This window comes from Lissotriton helveticus, chromosome 3_1 (genome assembly GCF_964261635.1).
Source record: "Lissotriton helveticus chromosome 3_1, aLisHel1.1, whole genome shotgun sequence".
In the NCBI taxonomy this organism is placed as follows: domain Eukaryota; kingdom Metazoa; phylum Chordata; class Amphibia; order Caudata; family Salamandridae; genus Lissotriton; species Lissotriton helveticus.
This window is the reverse complement of record NC_136061.1, coordinates 376,189,057-376,210,082: the sequence shown is the minus strand read 5'-3', so window position 1 is coordinate 376,210,082 and position 21,026 is coordinate 376,189,057. Positions and strand designations below refer to the sequence as shown.

At 44.7% G+C, this 21,026-nt stretch overlaps 1 protein-coding gene across 1 annotated transcript in view; it reads right to left on the bottom strand.

Moving 5' to 3' along the window:
• The window catches only part of BLTP2 (bridge-like lipid transfer protein family member 2), a 748,021-nt gene that overhangs the window by 320,922 nt on the left and 406,073 nt on the right, over positions 1-21,026 (bottom strand). The window contains exons 22-23 of the mRNA XM_078680109.1: positions 1,724-1,823; positions 873-1,072 (exon numbers count right to left, since the gene is read on the bottom strand). Of these exons, the coding sequence (XP_078536235.1) occupies positions 873-1,072; positions 1,724-1,823 (300 nt within the window). The remainder of the gene's footprint in view (positions 1-872; positions 1,073-1,723; positions 1,824-21,026) is intronic.

Sequence of the window (21,026 nt, the reverse complement as noted above, 5' to 3'; positions counted from 1 at the left end):
GGTTACAGTGTGGAGTGGTGCACACTTTCTGATGCTCTTTTCAGCTTGGGGAGTAAATGCAGCTGGGTTTCAGCATCAAATTAAGCATAGAGTCTGCAAGACTCTACTCCGAGGAGCCAGCGTCAAGCCTGCAGAGGTACATATCATATCTGTTCTATCTTGTGATAGGGGGTGGAACCCATCAATCTTAGATAATATTTAGTGCCATCCCAGTCAAAGTCATGCTGATTTTGATGGACTCTTAATTGTTGTAGGGCACACAACTCAATCAGTTCCCTCTGTGTGATTAGATATGTCTGTAATTCTTGCCATGGTTTAACCCCTTCAGCGCTAATGACAAGGGTAACTCGTCATGGACTTTCCATTGATTTCAATGGAAAGTCAATGGGAAGAAGAGGGAGTACCTTAGCAGCCAAGTGGTTAAAAGAACTGCAAGGTGAAGCCATGTTACTGGAGAGCTTTAAGTTACCTTTCTACAAACTATTTTAATCAGGAACTGTAGCCCAATTAATTCCAGTAAAGCGAACCAAGACTAAAACTCCGAAAATGCTAACTGAAATGAATGAACGAATGTCTCTAGAAATATGGGGTCTTCTGGTAACGTAAAAAGACCAAAAATGTATTACTGTAGGTATATTTAGTTTTTCAGCATCCATTTTCAAATGAGGATTACACCAGAGCAGGGTTCTACAAAGTCAGTCCTGTAGGGCTAGATCCATGCCAGATTTTTTGCATATCACCATTTAGACAAATGTATATATCTTAAAATGTGGCATTGAACTGGCCCTCCAAGACCGACTTTGGAGAACCCTGCACTAGAAAGGAGGGAGAGGAAAAATGTATATGGTCAAAGGTCAATGGGTGAGACTCACCTCCTCTGTCCGGTTGCTATGCCGTTGGTATGTCAAGGAGGAAAGGCTGAGCAGATGTGTTTTCTTCACAAGGAGATCCAGCTGGTGGTCTGCATTCTCATCACAAGTGGATGCCATCAGGTGGACAGTCACCGAGCTGAGGTCGCTGACCATCTGAGGAACGCTCCACTCAGAGATCAGGCGTCGCATTACTGTTCCAGCTGCAAGCATAATAGGGAGAAGGCCAAAAAAGGTACAGAGGTCATAAACAAACAAAATGAAACATTGGAGCGAAGATAAGTGGTGGGAAAGGTGAATTAAAAGAGAGCAGAGTTAAAGAAAGGATAAATGAGGGATAGGCTTTAAGAGCAGGAAAGGGGACAGGATGAAGAAAAGAGGTGTTAAATGACATAAGAAAAGAGAAGTAGTGATGAAACAAAAGTGGGAAAAGACCAGGAAAAGGTAGGACCAAGGAGTGCAGAAAGGGGGAGATATTGCAGTTTATTTTGGAAGGGAGGCCTTCTGGACAGATGATGCATAACAAAACATACAAAAGTAGAGCATGTATAGTTCAAATAGGCTGTACGCCTATGGCCAGAAATTCTAAATGGCCAGGAGTAGTAAAATCCTTCTCTAAGGAAATTCTTAGGTAATTTATGAAAAATAACTCCGTCTCTGCCATTTCCGCTCACCTCAGTACATGTGCGTAACATTGTTTCATATCATGACCTTAGGAGTACTTGTATGTTCTGTGTTCAATACAAGTAGAAAGTGCAGCATGAGGATCTCCCATATGCTACCCAGAATGTAACACTGGTCCCACATCGCCTTTCACCTGCAGACCAACACTCAAACTACTGTTAGGTTCTCACCTTGAGGTATAAGTCTCTGCGTACCCCGGGCAAAAATGTGGCCCTGACTGCACTCCACCTGGATGCCACGCTGCTGTGCAAAGGAAGCCCAATAATGAATCTGGAGCGAGAGAGAGAAAGAAAGCAGCAAATGACTAAACATTATACAAAAACCATTATACACATGACAATCGGGTCTATCAATAATGCCAGTCACGATTACCATGAGTTCAGACCACCAAACTCTTTGCCACGAATGTCTTTATATGGGGTCAGTAAGTCATTCTACTTTGAAACAATTACTGCAGTAACCTACAATTTTCAAACAAAAAAGGGCGCAAGGAGTGTGCTAAGTGGAGAGGACAGCCTGCCCTTTCACTGTGATTATTTGAATGAAACAAAGTCCTATCCTCTGCTCCTCATGTTCTCCACAATTACTGCATAAACACCTGGATAACAAAAGTTACATTCTTGTAATTTAAGTTCCCCATCAAGGGAAGACCACAATATTCATGATACACAATATTTTCGTTTTTCGGAAAGCCAGTCAGCTGTAAACAGGGCACAAGTCCTTAAAAAAAGAACTTCACGAAGTTAGGCAGCATGCAAGTAACATCAGGGCATGTGACATCGTACGTGGCATCACAGGAAGTGGCATCACGGAAAGGGTCATCACAACCCTAGACCTCACACGAACTGACAGCACAAGACGTGACATTCGATCTAAATACCGCATACATATGTTTAGCAGGTCTATCATGAGTACATTTAAACATATTACAAGATTTAACAAATGAAATTTTGTGTTGGGGTTGTGCCAAAAAAGGTATCCCAACTCTGGCACAAAATTTAGGCCTCAACATACATACATACATACATACTTACGTGGTGTTAGATTTAGTTGGTATCCAAGCAGCATGAGCTCGGTTTTATCGCCGTTAGGTTTTAAGTGAGACAGGCTCATCCACTTGGTAACTTCTTCCAAGCATGCATGGAGATAGGCGGATTAATGGTCGGCCTGGGTCAGGGACAAAACTAGCTGAGTGTCCTCGGCGTATATCACTATATGAATCCCAAAGGAGGCAATGATGTCCGCCAGTGGAGACATATAGACATTAAAAAGGGTTTAGGTTTAGAAGAGATGTCACCATCAAAAACCTGAAAGCACCTAGCCTTCAGAAAGGATTGGAGCCACGATAACACCTTGCCTGACACTCCTATGTTCCTAAGACAGTGAGCCAGGATACGATGATTCACCGTATCGAAGGCAGAACTTAAATCGAGGAGTATGATGGCCGACGTGTCTCCAGGGTCAAGGATTTTTCTCGCTTCTTCCACCACCGCTAATAAAGCAGTCTCAGTACCTTGGCGAGGGCGGAAGCCAGTTTGTGAGGGGTGGAGCAGGTTATTAGTCTCAAGGAACGTGGAAAGAGACTGCTTGACATATTTTTCTGCAATTTGCTATTTTCCTAATTACAGGAAGGAGCGAGATAGGGCTGTAATTGCCCAAATCTGCAAAGTCCAGGTTGGGTTTTTTAACAGAGCTTTTACCATTGCTCTTTTCTATTCGGGGCAAGTATACCTAATGCAAAGAAGGCATTTATGAGGCTGGGGGCCACGATGGGTGTTACCAGTTTCAGAATGTTAGCTGGTGCCAGGTCCCTTGGTGACCCCGATTTGATAGAAGTTAAGGTGGCTTGAGTTATCGGGATGTAGGTCTCCAAATGGTGTATATTTCCATGCTGGCCCACAGCTGTCAGTTCAAGTGTATCAATGCCTCTTTGTGGGAGCTGCTTATGAATATATGTACTTTAGTAGCGAAATATTCTGCAAGTTTCTTACAGCGGTATTCCGAAGGATCGGGTGCCACTGGAGTGTCGGGGACTTTGAGAAGATTTTTGGCTATAAGAAAGGTCTCTCTAGCGGAATTGGCTGCTGTAGTAATCCTTTCCTGGTAGTAAGTGGCCTGGGCTTGTTTTATTTCTGCCCTATAAGTTCCTACGGCTGCCCTATATTCCCGTTTCTTAATGTGAGAGAAATCTTTCCTCCATGACCTCTCCAATTGTATGCATTGCTGTTTTAAAGCGCGCAGCTTAGGGCAGAACTACGCCGATTTGCTAGGACCCGCCTTCTTCTAGATTTATTTATTTGGGAGCACTGTGTTCAGTGACTCTTCAATCCAGCGTGTGAAGTTTTGATAGTCCGTGACTGGATTACATTCCAAATTAGGTTTGGAATTTTCCAGTTCCTGGATCCACCCTTCCACAGAGAGTATAGGCCAAGGACGGATTGATATTCGAGTGGACTGGGTGGGCAGGACCGGGTTTGAGGGGGTCCATACCAATGGAATAAAAAAATTATCTGACCCTGGCATGGGGATGGGGGCTTACCGTTTTAGTTCCGCCAGATTAGAAAAAATTGGATCAAGAAGGTGACCTTTAATATGGGTTGCTTGGGAGACCTTCTGGTGAAGTTGGCATGCCATCAGGTCTTGTGCTAGTTCGATTGCCGTGAATGCCAGAGGGTCATCAAAATTAAGGTGAAGGTCTCCTAGGAGAGTGAAATTCGACGAGGAGCTAGCCGGAGTCAGCAGAGCTTTACGAAATTGGCCCATTGACCCAGGCGGTCGATAAATCAGTATACCAGAAAATGACAGTGAAGGTGTGAATTCAACTGAGGAATGGACATTTTCACAATCTAATATCGGGCTCCCTAATAGTCTACAGGTCAGATGGTCTTTATAAATAATGGCGATACCTCCGGCCACCCCAGTTGATCTGTCTTTCCTCTGGATTAGATATCCAGAAGGCAGAGATTGGACGATGTCTGGCTCTGAGCTGGTGGTGAGCCAGGTCTCTGTGAGGAACAGAACTTCCGGTCAAGAGTCCCTTAACAACATGTGAATCTTGGTTGTGTGCTTAGGCGGGGATCTGCAATTGAGTAGAAATAGTTTGAAGGAGGCCTCTGCTAAAAGTGAGGGAGGATCTCGCGGGGTGAGACTGATGCCACAATATGAGCACTTATCCTGGAGTTCCTCCAAGGACATGTTATGAGTACACTTAAGGCCTGGGGATCTGTTTAACTGCTTCAAGAATGACCTGGAGTAGCGTAGCTTTTCTGGGGGCCCAGATCCAGGGGTTCTGGCCCCTGGGTGCGGACGGGCGCAGACAGGCTTGTCTTAGGCACGTCTTAGCACGCCAGCGGCGCGGTCGCGCCATCTGGCATATTTAACACGTCAGCTGTGTGTCAGGTCCAGCCGCTAGAACTCTGACCCGGCGCCTACACTGTGTGAGCCCTTCCTATTGCACAGTTCCCACGCGTCCCCCCACACGGAGCATTGAACACAGCTCCTTCGTGAATTAAAACAATTTAACACAATCTTTAAAATTTCAGAGGCAGTTAAAATGGTTAAAATGGTAGCAGCAATTATTTTTAAAAATAAGGCAACAGAAATCGTGGCAACACAGACCGTGGCGCGATCCTGTACCAGAGGCAGAGACACAGAAACTGGCAACTTTGTTCTGCTAAATTGGTTGCAAAGTTAACATTTTAAAATATCTATTAGGCACCTCCTCCAAAGATCTTTGCATGCCCATTAAATCTCAGGGAATAATAAAAATGATATGATACTCTGGAAGTTAACACATTTGCTGGAGAGATCTATGTTTTGTCTAATTCCAGTTTTGAATCAAAGTAGCATAGTGGGTTAATGTGTCTCCTGCTAAGCAAATCATGTAACATGCAGACAACATATTTTTTATTCATTGTACATAGGTAAATTGGTTACTGCTTTAACACAGAGATGTGTTTGTTCAAGTCAAGTCAAGAAATACTTTATTCGGTTCAATTTACAAAAACCATAAAAGTACACAAACATGAAAAAATGGTCCACAAGTCAACAGTGATAAAATACAGCATAAAAAGGAAGGGAGTACCCATTAAGATATGCAGCACATGGTGAAAAGAGTTTAAAAACAACAATATATACAACAATCAATAAAAAAACTCATTATGAGAAATTGTGAATTTAAAAAAAAACTTGATTCAAGTAACAATGGTCAACATTTATGAGGAGTCATCTAGGACCAAGAGATCTTTTTGCTGAGTCTCACCGCTATGGTTAAAAATTTAGCCACGTTATAGATTTCCCAAATTTCTGCTAAAAGTTGAAGGTACAACAAAGCTGGCTTAACTTGCCTAAAGCCTTTTCCTTCTAACAAGGGTATAATGAACTTTTTCCTAATGCCTTTAAAGTGCTCACAGAAAAACAGAAAGTGAACAGTATCCATGATCGAACAACCGTCACATTTGCACAGATCTAAGTCTGTACCCCTGGTCCAGCCAGGGCGGCCAGAAATTAATAAGTGGATCTTGTTCAATCGGAACTTAGTTAAAAGATACCTGTGGTTGGAGTTGTTAACAACCTTAAGGTAAAGTTCCGGATCGTGGCCAGAGGAAACAATCAGTTGATGGGTCCTGACAGAGGGCTTTAACAGCTCCCTGCCTTCTCTGACCATTCCTCTGTTCAACAAAAAAGTGTTTTTGACCCATTTCAAATCACCTTTCACCAGACTCAAAGGCTTGTTAAACAATTCAGGCCGACCCAACTTCTCGCACATTTGTTGTACATATTTCAACCAAGGGATCTTTTCCCAGTGATCTAGCATTAGGCAGTCTTTTAAGATTTCATGATTTACTTCAAGCTCTAGATTAAGCCAGACTGATATCCATTTTAAAATGGGAGCCATGGCAATTCTATCCTCCAAATAGTCCACGCCGCATTCCTGATGGACAATGAAGCTTGCCGTGGATCTTGGGAGGGAAAGGAGCGTTTTTAAAAAGTTATCTTCCGTAACCTGAAGCGATGTAACTGACCTGAAGCCCCACAGGTCAGCGCCATACATAGCGATGGCAATACATTTGGCAGCATATACTTTTAAAACTGCCTCAATGGGCTTCACCCCTAATTTACGTGAAAAGCCCAGCACCGCAGAAATGGAGCGTGCCAGGGCTGTTTTTTTCTCCAATATTTGTGGGTGCCACGTAGAACATTCATCAAAGACAACCCCCAAATAGGGAAATCTGGGGACTCTTGACAACTTATGCCCATTACAGTACAATGACATCACATTTTTTTTGGCCTTTGCTTTATGGCCCACCACCATGACATGGGATTTACCAAAGTTAATACTTAAGTCAAGATTATTCATAAAAACATAAAAAGAGTTCAACAGGCATTGAAGTCCCACTGCATTTGTTTGTTATTTGCAGTTCATAAATGGTAATCCTTCTAATATAGTCCACTGAGCTATGAAGGATATGTGACTCTTACACCTTGTAGCCCTCGCTATCCTATGTAACATATCCTGTGCATTGATTTACTACTTATATGATTAATTGTCACTGTATATTGTGGACGTATGATATAAAGCACTCTGGCACCCTGCATTGGGATGAGTAGCGCTATAAAAGAAATTAAATAGTGAAGCTTACTGATATTTGTGTAAATACTGGGGCAGACCAAAACTCTGACATTCTTACACTTAATGCACATCTCTTTCCCTCCAGAGCATTTGCATCTAGGTGTGCAGCTCCAGGTCACTCACAGCCAGGATATTCGAACAAAAGGAGGCCCGATTGCCTCTTTAATTCGGCCTGTTTTGGGCCTAGCTGGAATTTAAAATAACAAAGCTCCCTCGCTGCTTGGAACAAAAGCAAACATGTAGGAGATGATGAAATGTGTCATGTGTCTGAAAATTACACCAGGACGAGTTCAGCATATTTCAGTGGGGCCCAAGTTCTTGGAGGGTGGACGGCGTCGACCCTGTGAAAACAGTGGGTGGACGCCATCTACCCCAGACTTGTGACCTGGCTGCAAAGGTTCCACTGTGATGAATAACAGTCTTAGATATCGGTTTGGAGTCAGAATACAGACAATGCCACACAAATGTGTAAAATGCTATCTTACAATCTATTCTGCAGATGTTGAAAATATGGAAACTGTAATATGGATTGCAATTGCCGCTTTTCCTGTATCTGAATAAGTCCTCGCTCTTCCTGGTAGACCTACTATCATTCAGTTAATAACTATTAGTAGAGGACACAACTTTTAATAGAAATGTTAAAAAAAACATATTTTTGTCATTATTAGATATGATGCACACATAGCCTTGTAGGAACTGCCTGGTACACTGAGGCAGCAGCCACCAAGAGCGGTCTAGACTGTGAACGAAGAGAGGAGATTCCAAGGAAAGTCACAATGTGATATGCCACATGTTCATCTCCCAGCATAACTCGGAGCGTGTCACCAGCCCGGTCAGTGTGCGTTCTGCTGTGGATACCTTGTTTCAAGGGCGTGGCCTGGACAGAACAGAACTGGTTTAAACCAACCGGCCATGCAGCCCTGCCTAATCACACGGTACCACCGTGTGTCACACGATATCGGCTCCCTTCACACTTTCAGTTTGTCTTTTGAGGCATTGAGCAGATGATGGGTCCATTAAGGGGTGTGAAGACACACCAGGACACCAGCAGCAGCTTCAGCAGCATTTTGTTTTTGGCTTTATTTGGGAGGGGTTTGATGAGGAAGGGGGTTGATGAGGCCGAGGATGGAAGTTCTTGTCATAAAGCCCTGCACCCTCCTCGCACAGCAAATTGTTCTTTCAAGATGGCAGCTCTGGGGCATGGCAGGGCGCTGAAGACAACCAGGCTGTCAGTAAAGCACAGACAGGCAAAACAATGTTCGCGCACGTACATAACCTGCACTGCAAACTCCGCCCAGCTGAGCACGTGGTGTAAATGAATCTATATAGCACTTTACCCATTGTGAAGCGTCAGCCAATAGGAGAAGGTTCGAGTAGTGGTGTTCGATAAGTCAGCTCAGTTTCGTAATAATCAAAACCAGAGAGACTCAAATTTCACATATTAAATGATTTTAATTTCTTAACGTCACTTGTGAGCATTTTGAAGTGATAACTGTTTCGAATATACTGACTTTTCTAACATCCCGACCCTACTTGAAACACTTAACTCTCCGAGGGCACAAGGAATTTACCCACATATGTGAATTCCCAGAACACATGCCATCTATTCAGACCCTTCGCCAAGTGCAGGCTCTCTAGGAATCCCCTTACTTACCTCACCAGCCACGAGAGACGCTGGAGGCTGTCTCTCGGTGGGTTAGGAAATGCTATGTCGAACAGGGCCTTAACTGTGAATGTCACAGACTGCAAACACTGAGCGTGAGCTGGGTAGGTGGAGCACTGAGCACGAGTCCAGGTGGCGGCGCTCTCATGCGTTATGTCCACTGAGGTGCCTAATGGCCCAGGTATCCATAGGCCTCTCGTGAGTGGACAGAGTTTGTTGCTGGAGCCGAATTCTGCGGCCCGCGGCGCCTCCTGGTGCTTTGCCTACGGGGCTGCAGTCACTGCACGCAGGCTTTCTCCTCGATTTTGTTGGAACACATAAATAAAACTCATTGACTGCCCAATTGGGGGATTACAAAAAACGGCGAGCAAATGGTTGTTGTACCAATTTTGTTTGAATTGGTCTTGCTCATAAGAGACATTAGGTTGATGGGATCATCCCCTTTTTAGGTATCGGCTAGTGTAAGACTTCTTGCTGGCCAGACTTAATGAGATAGAGGTATTTTCACTAGCGAGGTTAAGCCCCGCCCCTCTTTTCCATGGGCAAACGGTGGCCAGCCATTGGAGAAGAGGTCCTAGTGACGTTCATCTTTCTCTTCAAGCCCCATCCTTTTCAGACTGGGTTCCTCGACTTACTGCTGTGGTAAAGCTTTCTTATCTTCTTAATGGGGCCATCTGTTTCGCCCCATAAAGAAGATGAGTAACCTTTTACTCCACCAGTAAGTCGGGCTCTAAAAGAGAAAGCAGCACGTCGTGGCGAGCTACTTTGGCTATAATCGCGGCACCCGCACTTTTACTTTTAATGTTACAAGTAAAGCGTGGGTGCCGCGATTATACCAAAAGTAAAGAAATAGATGTTTTTTCTATTTCTTTACTTTTGGTATAATCGCGGCACCCTCGCTTTACTTTTAATGTTCCAAGTAAAACGCGGGTGCCGCGGCTGCCTGGCGAGCGCTTGTTCTTAATCCTGTCAGTCACCGATTTTAGATATCCCCTCCACATGTGACCCGCTACCTCAGCCACCTCACTTCACCCCCCCAGCCACGAGATCCTACCGGCGTATTTGGGATGCAGAGGGCACGTAAGAATTAGACCTCATTTGAACATAAGCTGTGCCTGTCGTATATGTGTGGTAATATGCGCAGCTATCGAATGGTTTGTGTGCGTGTTTTCATAGAAAGCCTACAGATACAAACATGTTTGCACTTTAACATGTCCTACAAATGCCCCTGCATGGTCGTCCTTGATATGTGAGCACGTAGGTAGATATGGTCACGTGTATTTGCACATATTGGATGGCTTTTGTAGCCATATGTGAACACGTGTGCAGGTCAAGCCATGTGTTGTTTTTATGCACGCAGGTCCTATCGTGTCCATTTCCATAGCTTCATGCTGAAAACTACTGAAATACGTGTATGTCTATGAAAAACAGTCCTGGGATGTACGTAAAACCTTCAGTATACAGCAGCAGCTGCCTCTACAGACATGGACAGGCACTGGAACTGTAGGGCACATGCCGATATCAAGGTATGTAAGTGCAAAGATTGTGGGGTAGTATCTCTGCACGTTTCGGTACATACTTATGTCCCACAGGTGCAGACCACTTAAGGAATATGCACACATCTCAACATGTATCTATAGCTGTACGCGTGCATGTGCGCAGACACGTTCGGTGTGTGTCTCCATATGCATTCCTATCAGCACGCAGACACATACGTCATCTAAACCAGATGGTTGCACAGATACATGGGCATGTAAGATTATTTCTCATACTTTTTCAGCGCCAAGATATGCTCGCGGGTGATACTGCGCTTTACAAACACAAATAACATAATTCTGCTTATACACTCCTTCGCATCTACAGGTGAGAAGATGTGTACACACATGTGCAGATCTGGGTTATATGTTCGCTGCTCAATATCCAGTGACGGATATCAAATGGTCGTGTGAATGTACGCCCTTTGGTATCGAGTGTTGGGCCTATTCACACGTGTGGATGCTATAACAGGGTTGTGTGAATGTACGCAGATCGGTATCTAGAGGTACATATGAGTGCACGCGCACAGCTGCTGTCACACGGTGGTGTGCATGTACGCCGATCGGTATCTAGAGGGGTGTATGGGTGCACGCGCACAGCTGCTTTCACACGGTTGGTGCGCATGTACACCGATCAGTATCTAGAGGGGAGTGTGGGTGCACGCGCAGTTGCTGTCACAATGTAGTGTACATGTACACCAATCAGTATCTAGAGGGGAGTGTGGGTGCACGCGCACAGCTGCTGTCACACGGTGGTGCGCATGTACACCGAGCAGTATCTAGAAGGGAGTGTGGGTGCACATGCGGTTTCTGTCACAAGGTAGTGTGCATATACATCAATCAGTATCTAGAGGGGGAGTGTAGGTGCACGTGCACAACTGCTGTCACACGGTAGTGTGAGTGCACACCGGTCAGTATCTAGAGGGAGATGTGGTTCACTCGCACAGCTGCTGTCACACGGTGGTAATTAACAACACTACTGGGTTTCGGCACCCAACAGTAAGGCCAAGCCTTTGGACACTAGATAACATCAAAAGATGCCAATACTGCAACTTGCTTTTTCAAAACCAAATTACCTACCACTAATTGAGTTGAAACAAAAATGGGGTGGACTACTTTTTTGTCCGATTAAATCAGGTGTCTATTTATTCAACTTCATGCATATTTAGAAAAATTATTTTTCACTTTTTACATTTTCTCATAGCAACAATGATACCATTAAAATATACAAAAATGCAAATCCAAAAACCTCAATAACATTTTCACATTCGACTGTGCACTTTACAAACTTTCATTCATGCCCACTCTACACATCCTGCAGACGGAGGTCTAGTGACGACCTTGTTCAAAAAGAAAACAGATCGGAACAAAGCGCTGCATTTTTCCAGCAACCACCCCAGAAGCCTAAAAGAAAATCTCCCACTATGACAATACCTTAGGATCAGGCGAAACTGTCACTTTAGGGACGAATATTTTTTTCATGCAGAACAACTTTCAAAAAATTTGCAACAACGAGGCTACCCTAAAAAACTTTTGAAAAGAGCCATGAAAAGGGCTTGGTGGACCCCAAGAGAATGTCTACTAGAAAAAAAGTCCAAAAAAGGAAACAGACAGGATTGTCTGTGTATCCACATTTAGTCCCAACTCCAACATGTTGAAAAAGGTAATTATGCAGAACTGGCACCTAGTAAAAAATTTGGATACCTCATTGAAAGAACCACACCTCTTTGCATTAAAAAAAGAATCAGCCTAGCCAATCATTTGGTTAGAGCTGCACTTCCACAAACTAGTCCATTGACAGTTAGATCATATGCTGGATTACCACCGGTTCAAGGCCACCGAAAATGCGGGACCTGTATATGCTGCCCCTCTACAAAGGAAGGAAACATCTTTGAACACCAAAACATTTACTGGAAGCACAATACATTCACAAACTGCAAATCGAGATATGTGATATACGGGATCATTTGCCCATGCAAAATGTTGTATATAGGTCAAATCAACAAGGAAGTGAGGGCACGCATCACCCAGCACAAGTCAAGGATTAAAAATAATGTTCATACAGCACCACTGGTAAACCATTGGCGTTTAAAAAACCACAAAGAATCTGATCTGCTGTGGACAGTCATATCTAAAGTAGAAAAAGATCAAAGGGGAGGAGACCTGGACCTGAAACTCTCAAGAAGGGAGGCAATGCTCATTGTCAAATTTAATACTGCAACGAATGGACTCAATGAATTGTCTGAAATTTACAACCTCAGTTAACCATAAGAACCCAATGATATGCCAAATGTTAGAACTGAATACACCAAAACTCCGCAGAGAGTCTGTGACTCTCGCAATAACACCACCATAAGGCTTTATGTAAGCCCCCCCTGGTAGAAAATCACATGCATACAGAGCGTAATGGCTCATCTTGAACTGAACACAATCCATCAGAAGGCAGGTAATCATGACCGTGGATATAGACAAAAGAAACGCCTAAAATACTACATCGCCCAGCGGCGCAGACGTTAATTAAAATACTGGATTTCCGTTTTACCCGCTTATCGCGTATAGTAAAATATAGACACTACATCCCCAATGAGCACCAGGGGCAGCACTACAACTCCCATGCTCCTCAAAATACGGGAAGTAAAAATGCAAGAAGCCCTTCCGACTAAAAAACTGAAGGCGTTTCAAACACAAGGATTCTCTGGGCGGACGGAATATAGACAGCGGTCTAAGCCGCGCTTCAAGGTAAGAACCGAAAGAAGACTCCGCTTGCTTAATAACTCCAACGTGTTGAGAACAATTTCTGAAACCGGTATATTGTTTTACCCCATAGCGCGCACAAGCACGAGGGACCTGAATAAATGACAAACGCCAAGCCTGACTGTGCCCCGAAGTAAGTGTAATCAATGAAAATGTTCCTTTTTAACAAACTTTATCTATCACCAACGACATTTACCCAATCGGCACATGTCTTTTAAATCTTAGTGTCACGATATCACGAACAATCCGTCTTAAGCCCAAATTAAAGATCCAGACCTCAGGAAACAAATGTAAGTGTTATTTAAACCTGGTTTTGTGTTGTAGACGCAGTTGAGTTGTTTCTAGAGAGAAGCCTGGTGTGTGTCTAAAGGGTAACGAGTAGTTCTATTTTCCATTTTTTCAGTAATCCACGGCAGATTTAATCTGGTTTCCAAACAAGTCTCAATCGAGGTAAGAGAGGCTATAGCTGATCCAAGAGGTTAGGCAGCTAAATTGAATAATAAAAATGAGACTAATTAGGCTATTTTTCGTCTCTTCCCACAGCTTGTTCTTTTTGGTCCTGGTGAGAACTCTATAAATGTTTAGAGTTCGAAACACGTAGACCCCTTTTTTCTCAGCCATAAAAGCCTTGCAAAAGAGAAGTGTTTGAATTAACCACACAAAAAGAAACTTTGTCGGAATGTTTATCTTTATGGAGACTAAGGAATGTTGTGTATATATAAAAATCTGAACTAGTGTATGAATGCAAGTTTGTAAAGTGCACAGTCGAATGTGAAAATGTTATTGAGGTTTTTGGATTTGCATTTTTGTATATTTTAATTGTATCATTGTTGCTATCAGAAAATGTAAAAAGTGAAAATTAATTTTTCTAAATATGCATGAAGTTGAATAAATAGACACCAGATTTAATCGGACAAAAAAGTAGTCCACCCCATTTTTGTTTCAACTCAATTAGTGGTAGGTAATTTGGTTTTGAAAAAGCAAGTTGCAGTATTGGCATCTTTTGTTGTTATCTAGTCACACGGTGGTATGCATGCACACCAATCAGTCTCTAGAGTTGGATCTGGGTGCGCGTGTACAGGTGCCGTTACAAGGTAGTGTGCATGTACAGCATTCGGTATGTAGCGGTGGTGGGTGGTCTGTGGCTCCCCCTTGCATTCTCTGTGTCCAGAGGTGGCTGGCTGTGGGTATGTGCAGATGGTGAGATGTACATGTACTCCGGACAGTATCGAGCCTCCGGGTCGCGTCCACATCCTGTGATTCTGGGCAAATCACTTAATCTCCCCGTGCCTGAATGTATAATGTAAATACGGTGCTCATGTAAAGCGCTCTAATACCTTCGGGTAGAGTTCGCGCTATATAAAATATGCACAAAAAAAAAGAACAATCTAGAGGGGGGTGTGTATTCGCGCTCCGGCCCGCAGCTGCCCCATGCCTTCTCTTAGAGGTCTCACAGCTGGGTGTGCACATGTACAGACGGGGGTGTGCCCGTACACCCCGATGCCCAGAGGGGGCGCGTGTGCACGCGCCCCGGCCCGCAGCCCCCTCTCGCCTTCTGCCGGTGCAGAGAGAGAGATCCCTGTAACGGAGCCAGGCTGATACCCTGGGCGTGCCTTACCGATCGGTGCTGCACTCACTTCGTTAGGCCGCCCTATAATTAAGCCATTGTGCCTCAATTACGGATAATTTAAGGCAAACAATGTCCTTGCTGAGAGGAAGGGGCCTCTTTGTGAAGCCGGGGGCTGCCAGTGTCTGCTGGAGGGCTTGGCATTGGGTTTGATTGAAGCGGCCCCTTGTAACGCGTGCAAACGGCACTTACCTGCACACGTGTTTATTTTAAAATAAACCCAGGCAGAGCAGAGCTTTGGGTCTCCGTTGCCCTAATCCTACCCCCTCCTCCCTCGACGGGAAGCTGTGAAAATGAACGAGAACCGCATTCACACTTCTCGGCCTCGCCAGCAACGCGCGCCGCGCTGTATTAATGCTTCACGGCTCAGTCAGACCTGATGTGTATTATTTTTTTTTTTTTTAAGTTCAAGTTTATTGAAACCAAAAACATAGTATAAAATATAGAAGAATAATACAATCAATCATGAGCGATATAAAGGCTACACAATAAAATGTAAGCAGGTATAATGAAACGGAATCAATAAACAGCTATAACTAAGTCCTGAGAGAGAAAAACAGGGGAGGGAGCAAGAAACAAAATAAAAGGGGGAAAAGGAGTATGATAATTCATAAAACATAACATTGTATGCAATTAATGAATATAAATAAAGGATATAAGATAGACCTGATGTGTATTAACACTGTTTTTTTCTCTTTTCCCCTTTCCCATTTTATTCCTCTTTGTCGCCTTCTCTCGTATTTTTAGCTTTCCTCATCTCTTTATAATTCCGCTCTTCTCTGCCTAATTGTCCTTCTCTTACCCCATGGACCCTCTCTACTGTGTGTTTCTGCTGATTGTTTCTGATGTGTATGTATTTCTGTATATTCTTTGTGGGGCGTGTTTCAGTGGATCCTTTTTTTGTGTGTGCTTCCGTCCTTCTGATGAGTGTTCCGTGCTTCCGATGTGTGCTACCATGCTTCCGATGGGTGCTTCCGTGCTTCTGGTGGGTGTTTCCGTGCATCCTTCATTTGTGAGCTCCTCGGCTCCGGTGTGTGCTTCTGTGCATCCAGGGTGTGTCTCTCTGTCATACGTTGGTGTCTCTGTGTCATACATTGTGTTGCACGTCTCTGCGGTGTGTTTCTGCTGATTGTTTCTGATGTGTCTTTGTGTAGATTGTTTGTGGGTCGTGTTTCATTGGATCCTTCCTGGTGTGTGCTTTCATGGATCAGGTGTCTGTTTCCATGCCTCTAGCACGTGTTTCCTTGGATCCGGTGTGTATTTCAGTGGATCAGATCCAGTTTGTGCTTCTGTGGATCCTTTCCGAAGTGTGTTTCTGTGCATTCTCAACGGTGTGTCACCCTGGTCCCGGTGTGTTTCCCAGAAGTTTGTGTGTCTTTCCCGTGCTCATAGCATGAATATTTTAAGGGATCTCCGGGTCCCCTCTGGGTGGGGGTGGGTGGAGGGGAAGAGCATGTCCACAGGACTCTGAGAGCGCGAGGCAAGAGGGAAGGTAGAGTGCAATGAGGGGTATGGATTGAACTATTGGAGGAAGGTTCACTTGACTTCCTCCCGTCGCAAAAGGATCCTTATCTTTATGAGACCATCCGCCTGATTCATCAAGCTAAATTGCACTCGCAAAGGGCAAGATTCTCAGAATCTTGCCTTTTGCGAGTGCAATTTTTGCATTTGGGATTCATCATCCCAAATGCAAAATTCGCTATTTAAGAATTCGCACATTTGCGAAGAATTGAATTTAAGGAATCTCTATTTGAGATTCCTTAAATGCAATTCATGAAGCATTTTAAAATTGCGAAATTGCAATTTTGGGCCGCTATTTACCGAGAGGTCAAACCTCTCGGTAAATAGCAAAAACTTAGAAAAATGCATTTAAATGCATTTTTCTAAGTTGCATGTTACACACACACATGTCCTTTGGACATGTGTGTGCGCAACACCAATGTAGATTACATTTCAGGGGTGCTACAGGGTGTCCTTTGGACACCCCTGCACCCTTGAAATCGCATCCTTATTTGCGATTAAGGAACATGTAGGAATCGCAATATTTTTTGCAATTCCTACATGAATCCCGTTTTGCAAGTCCTTAATAGCGATTACTTATGAATCGCTATTAGGGGCTCGCAAAACGGGAGAATGATGAATCAGGCTGCATGTGTTTCAAACACATGGCCTCATAAAGACAAGCTCCGTCGCGATCTCTCCCTTCCCTTCTTTGCCTCTCCACACTCTCCTCAATCACGTCCCCTCTCCCCCCAGCACCTCCCTCCCACCACCCACCATGGGCACGTCCACACAGCCCTTTCTCTTGGCATGCCTTCGCGTGGGCACACGCAGTCCCACGTCTGAGCAAGGGTGCTAGTAACTCGCGCGCAGACCTGGGGTTCAAGAGATGCCATCCAGTGTGTGCAGTGCACAGAGCCCATACTCCGAGCAGGCAGTGCCAAGGTGTGAGCAAGCGGACAGTGTAAGATGCACTACCCGTGTTCAGTCGGTAAGTCTCCAGTTGTGAACAGCGTGGAGCCCCCCTCCACCCCACGCATCTCTTTACGGGGCCGGGTATTCAGCGATTGGCATTGTAAATGACAACGCCATTTATGTATCTGTTTTCAAAACCAGCACATAAATACAAAGTTTGTCATTTACAATGCCAATAGCATATGTATGTGTATGAATATATATATATATATATACACATACATATATAAACAGATATAAACATATATAAACAACTGCATATCTATATAAATACCAATATTAATGCATACCTATATATGCATACATATGCATAGTATGTACATAAACGTTTAAAAAAACACTAATAAAAGCAAAGCTAAAATTGACCTAATTACAAACAGGATTGCTTGAGCTTAACTAAAGCCGAGACCGTTGCATTGCAAATGCTTGTTATGCTTGAGTGTAAAAGAAAAGGATGATGCGTTTTTGGAACTGATTGTGCTGTTGGTATGCCTAAGACGCATTGTTTTTACAAAAGTGTTATATGAGGTAAGAACACTTCGATTGTGGGCATATCTGCGTGTAAGACTGAAGTCTTGATCAATTGATTTTTATTTAATTGAGAATGAGAACTTTCCCATTTGATACATCCGCTACATAACTGTCCTCTCAGACTTTTCACTTTAAAGACTGCCTTTCTGGTTGCCATCACTTCTGCTCGCAGGGTGAGTGAGCTCCAGGCTCTTTCTTCAAAACCTCCCTTTCTGGCGGTTCATCCGGATAAGGTTGAAGGAACTCGACCCTCTTTTCTTCCCTAAGTGGTTACTTCTTTCCACATTAGTCAAACCATCACTTTGCCCACCTTGTTTACGCATCCTTCTAAGGAGAAATAGAGGCTCCACCGTCTGGATCAAAAACATGTGCTTTCATTTTATTTGTATCGCACCAAGCAATTCTGGGTGGAGGACCAGCTCTTTGTTGGCTACGTGGGTGCCAAAAAAGGTCGGGCCAGCACAAACGGACCATCTCTAGGTGGGTCGTTTTGTGCATTAAAGCTTGCTACTCTTTGGCAAAGAAGGAGCCTCCGGTGGGATTGCGCGCCCATTCCACCAGGGCGACAGCAGCTACCACTGCTTTGGGACGGGGAGTCCCCCTTGATGACATCTATCTGGCAGCTACGTGGGCATCTCTGCACATGTTCACAAGACACTACTGCCCGGACAGCCAAGTACGGAGAGACTGCTTCTTTGGCCGTTCTGTTCTCCAGGACTTTCTGGCGTGAACTTGGTTTGCAGACCCACCTCCGGGATTGATATTGCTGGGGTATCTATTATAAAGGTAAGGAATCTATAACTACTTGTCTCTTCCAGATGAACAAGTTACTTACCTTCGGTAACGATATATCTGTAAGAGGCATAGATTAGCCATAGATTCCTTACCGCCCCACCCATCCTCCCCATTCTGCGAACTGACTTCTAGGGTCAGGGAATACCTTTCAGGGCCCTAGTTTTATGCACCAGTGGTCAGTGTCTTACGTGGCTTTGCGCTTCTGGCGCGGCATGTTGTGTAAAAGAACGGACGTCAGCGCATGAGGGCAGATCTAAGTAGCTACTGCGACGTCATCCCGACCATGACGAACACGGAGCCGACCGACACCACCTTTCGACGCACAGGAGTACTGCTGACGAAAAATTCTCCGGATCCAGTGTGATGCCTAGGGGTAATTCTAAAGGTAAGGAATCTATAACTAATTGTCTCTTTCAGTTATTTTATTTCTAGAACCAAGCAAGCCTGGCACAGGTAAGTGATAAATACTTTGTAATAAATATACAGTTGTAATACAGTTTGTATTGTAATTGTATATGCACTTTGTTTTGACTTACAGTATTGTTACTGAGAAATGCAATGCTTTGTAAATACGTTACATGTACTTTGAATGGGCTTTTTAGTAAAATGATCAGTACATTACTTTCAGATTTCTTTTCTCACACAGTGTAGTACACCTGGATACTACACTGGGACATTTACAGTAAACAGTTAAGTAAAAGCGTTTTTATTATTTAGTACAATTTTAAAAGGATTTCTTAGGTTTTCCAACTCCACACTTAGAAACTTTTCATAGAAAAACAGCCAATGTTATCCTAAGGAGGAAAATAGTGTTATCGGTTTAAAGGTAAGTACTTTGTTGTGGGAGTTGGTGTTCTGGGGTTAGACTCAGGGGTCCCCCAGGGTCAAGGATGTACTCTTGTTACACCCTGAACAGCACTAGGGCGCTGGGTGCAGAGTGCTGAGGCCCAATGTTATCCAATGGTGGCTGCTGATGAGAAGGCCACTGTGTTTTAAGAGCAAAGTTCCTGGACTTAAGCTCAGGGCAAATGGGGGTTTAGGCTAGCACAAAAGATGCACCCTCGGCGGCACTGGGGCAGCCGGGTGCAGAGTGCTGTTTTGGCGTCGGAGGCCCTGTAGCTTTCAATGGGGAGTCTCCGGTTTGCAAATGTACTGCAGGCTCGGGGATGAAGGTCTACTGTGTGCGACCACAACTAGGAGAGGTAAGTTGGGATCTTGGAGGTTGGTTAGGCACCGTCGGTTGGGCCACCGAAGGCCATGGGGCATCGGGTACAGGAGTGCCTTTTAGGGTCGGATCTTCTTACCAGCTCCTGATTGGGGTTGAGGGGGGGCTTCCGGTTTGAGGCTGCAGGATCGGCTGGAGGCTTGAGGCAGGTCTGGGGTCGCCGGATCTTGGGTCAGGATCGCTGAGGAGGCATCCTCTTAGTGTTGGGCCCCTCGAACTCGGGCCATGGGTCCAGAGTGGTGCAAACTCGCGGATCCTTGCGGAGCTGGAGTCTGTTGTTTGAACAAATCTAGTGTTCATGGGAGACAGAGTGTTTGGGATTGAAGGCAGGCAGGTCCTCCAGGTTTCTTGAGGTTGCTGGCAGCAGGACACACCGGGATTTCGCTAGAGCAGTTTCGAGGTGGGAATTGGCGGGTAGGGCTGGGGCCAAGTCAGTGGGCGTCCTCATCTTGTTAGCTTTGCACGGCTGTTAGGTCCTTCTTCTTTTCTTTTTCTAGTTTCTTGTCTGAGGAAGCAAGGTCCAGGGGTGCCCCAAAATACTAGATTCAGGGGAGTTACAGGTAGGTAAACAAGTTGGGACCAATGGGTTCCTTCCCTGGGGTGGGTACACCCCCTATTATGCCACACTCCAGTGGGTGGGTGCATACGCTTTTTCCTGGTTGGCTGGGTCCCCCCATATGCAAGATAGCAGGGACTGAGAGTTGTGCTTCACCTCGCCTCCCCCTCCTGAGGGGTAGAGTTGGCAGAGTTGGGCACACCACTCTTCTTCACTTGTTTTTCGTGGGGGTCAGAACCAGTGGGGACCAGTTGCTGAAAGCAGCAAGTGGCCTGGGGAAGCTAACAAATGTGGCAAGCCTTTGAAGCTTCCCCTTCATGAACCCTGCCCATCCGGGGGCAGGAGGCTTGGCACCTCGTCCCAGGATGTGTATTGTTTCAGGCCCCCGCGAGCAGCAGGCTCTAGACCCAGGTGTTTAGAAACATGTCTGATGGTGGCAGCTGAAAGCAGCCACTCAGCCTGGACCCAAGTGGTAGGTCGTTTTTCAGGGGGCATCTCTAAGTTGCCCTCTGAGTGCATTTTTCATTAAATTCAACACCGGCATCAGTGTGGGTTTAATGTGCTGAGAAGGTAGACACCAAACTTCTAAGTTTTCAATGTAGCTATTATGGTGCTGCGAAGTTCGGAATGACAAGCTCCTAGCACCATAAGCTCTTAATGGCAGCACTGCACATACAATG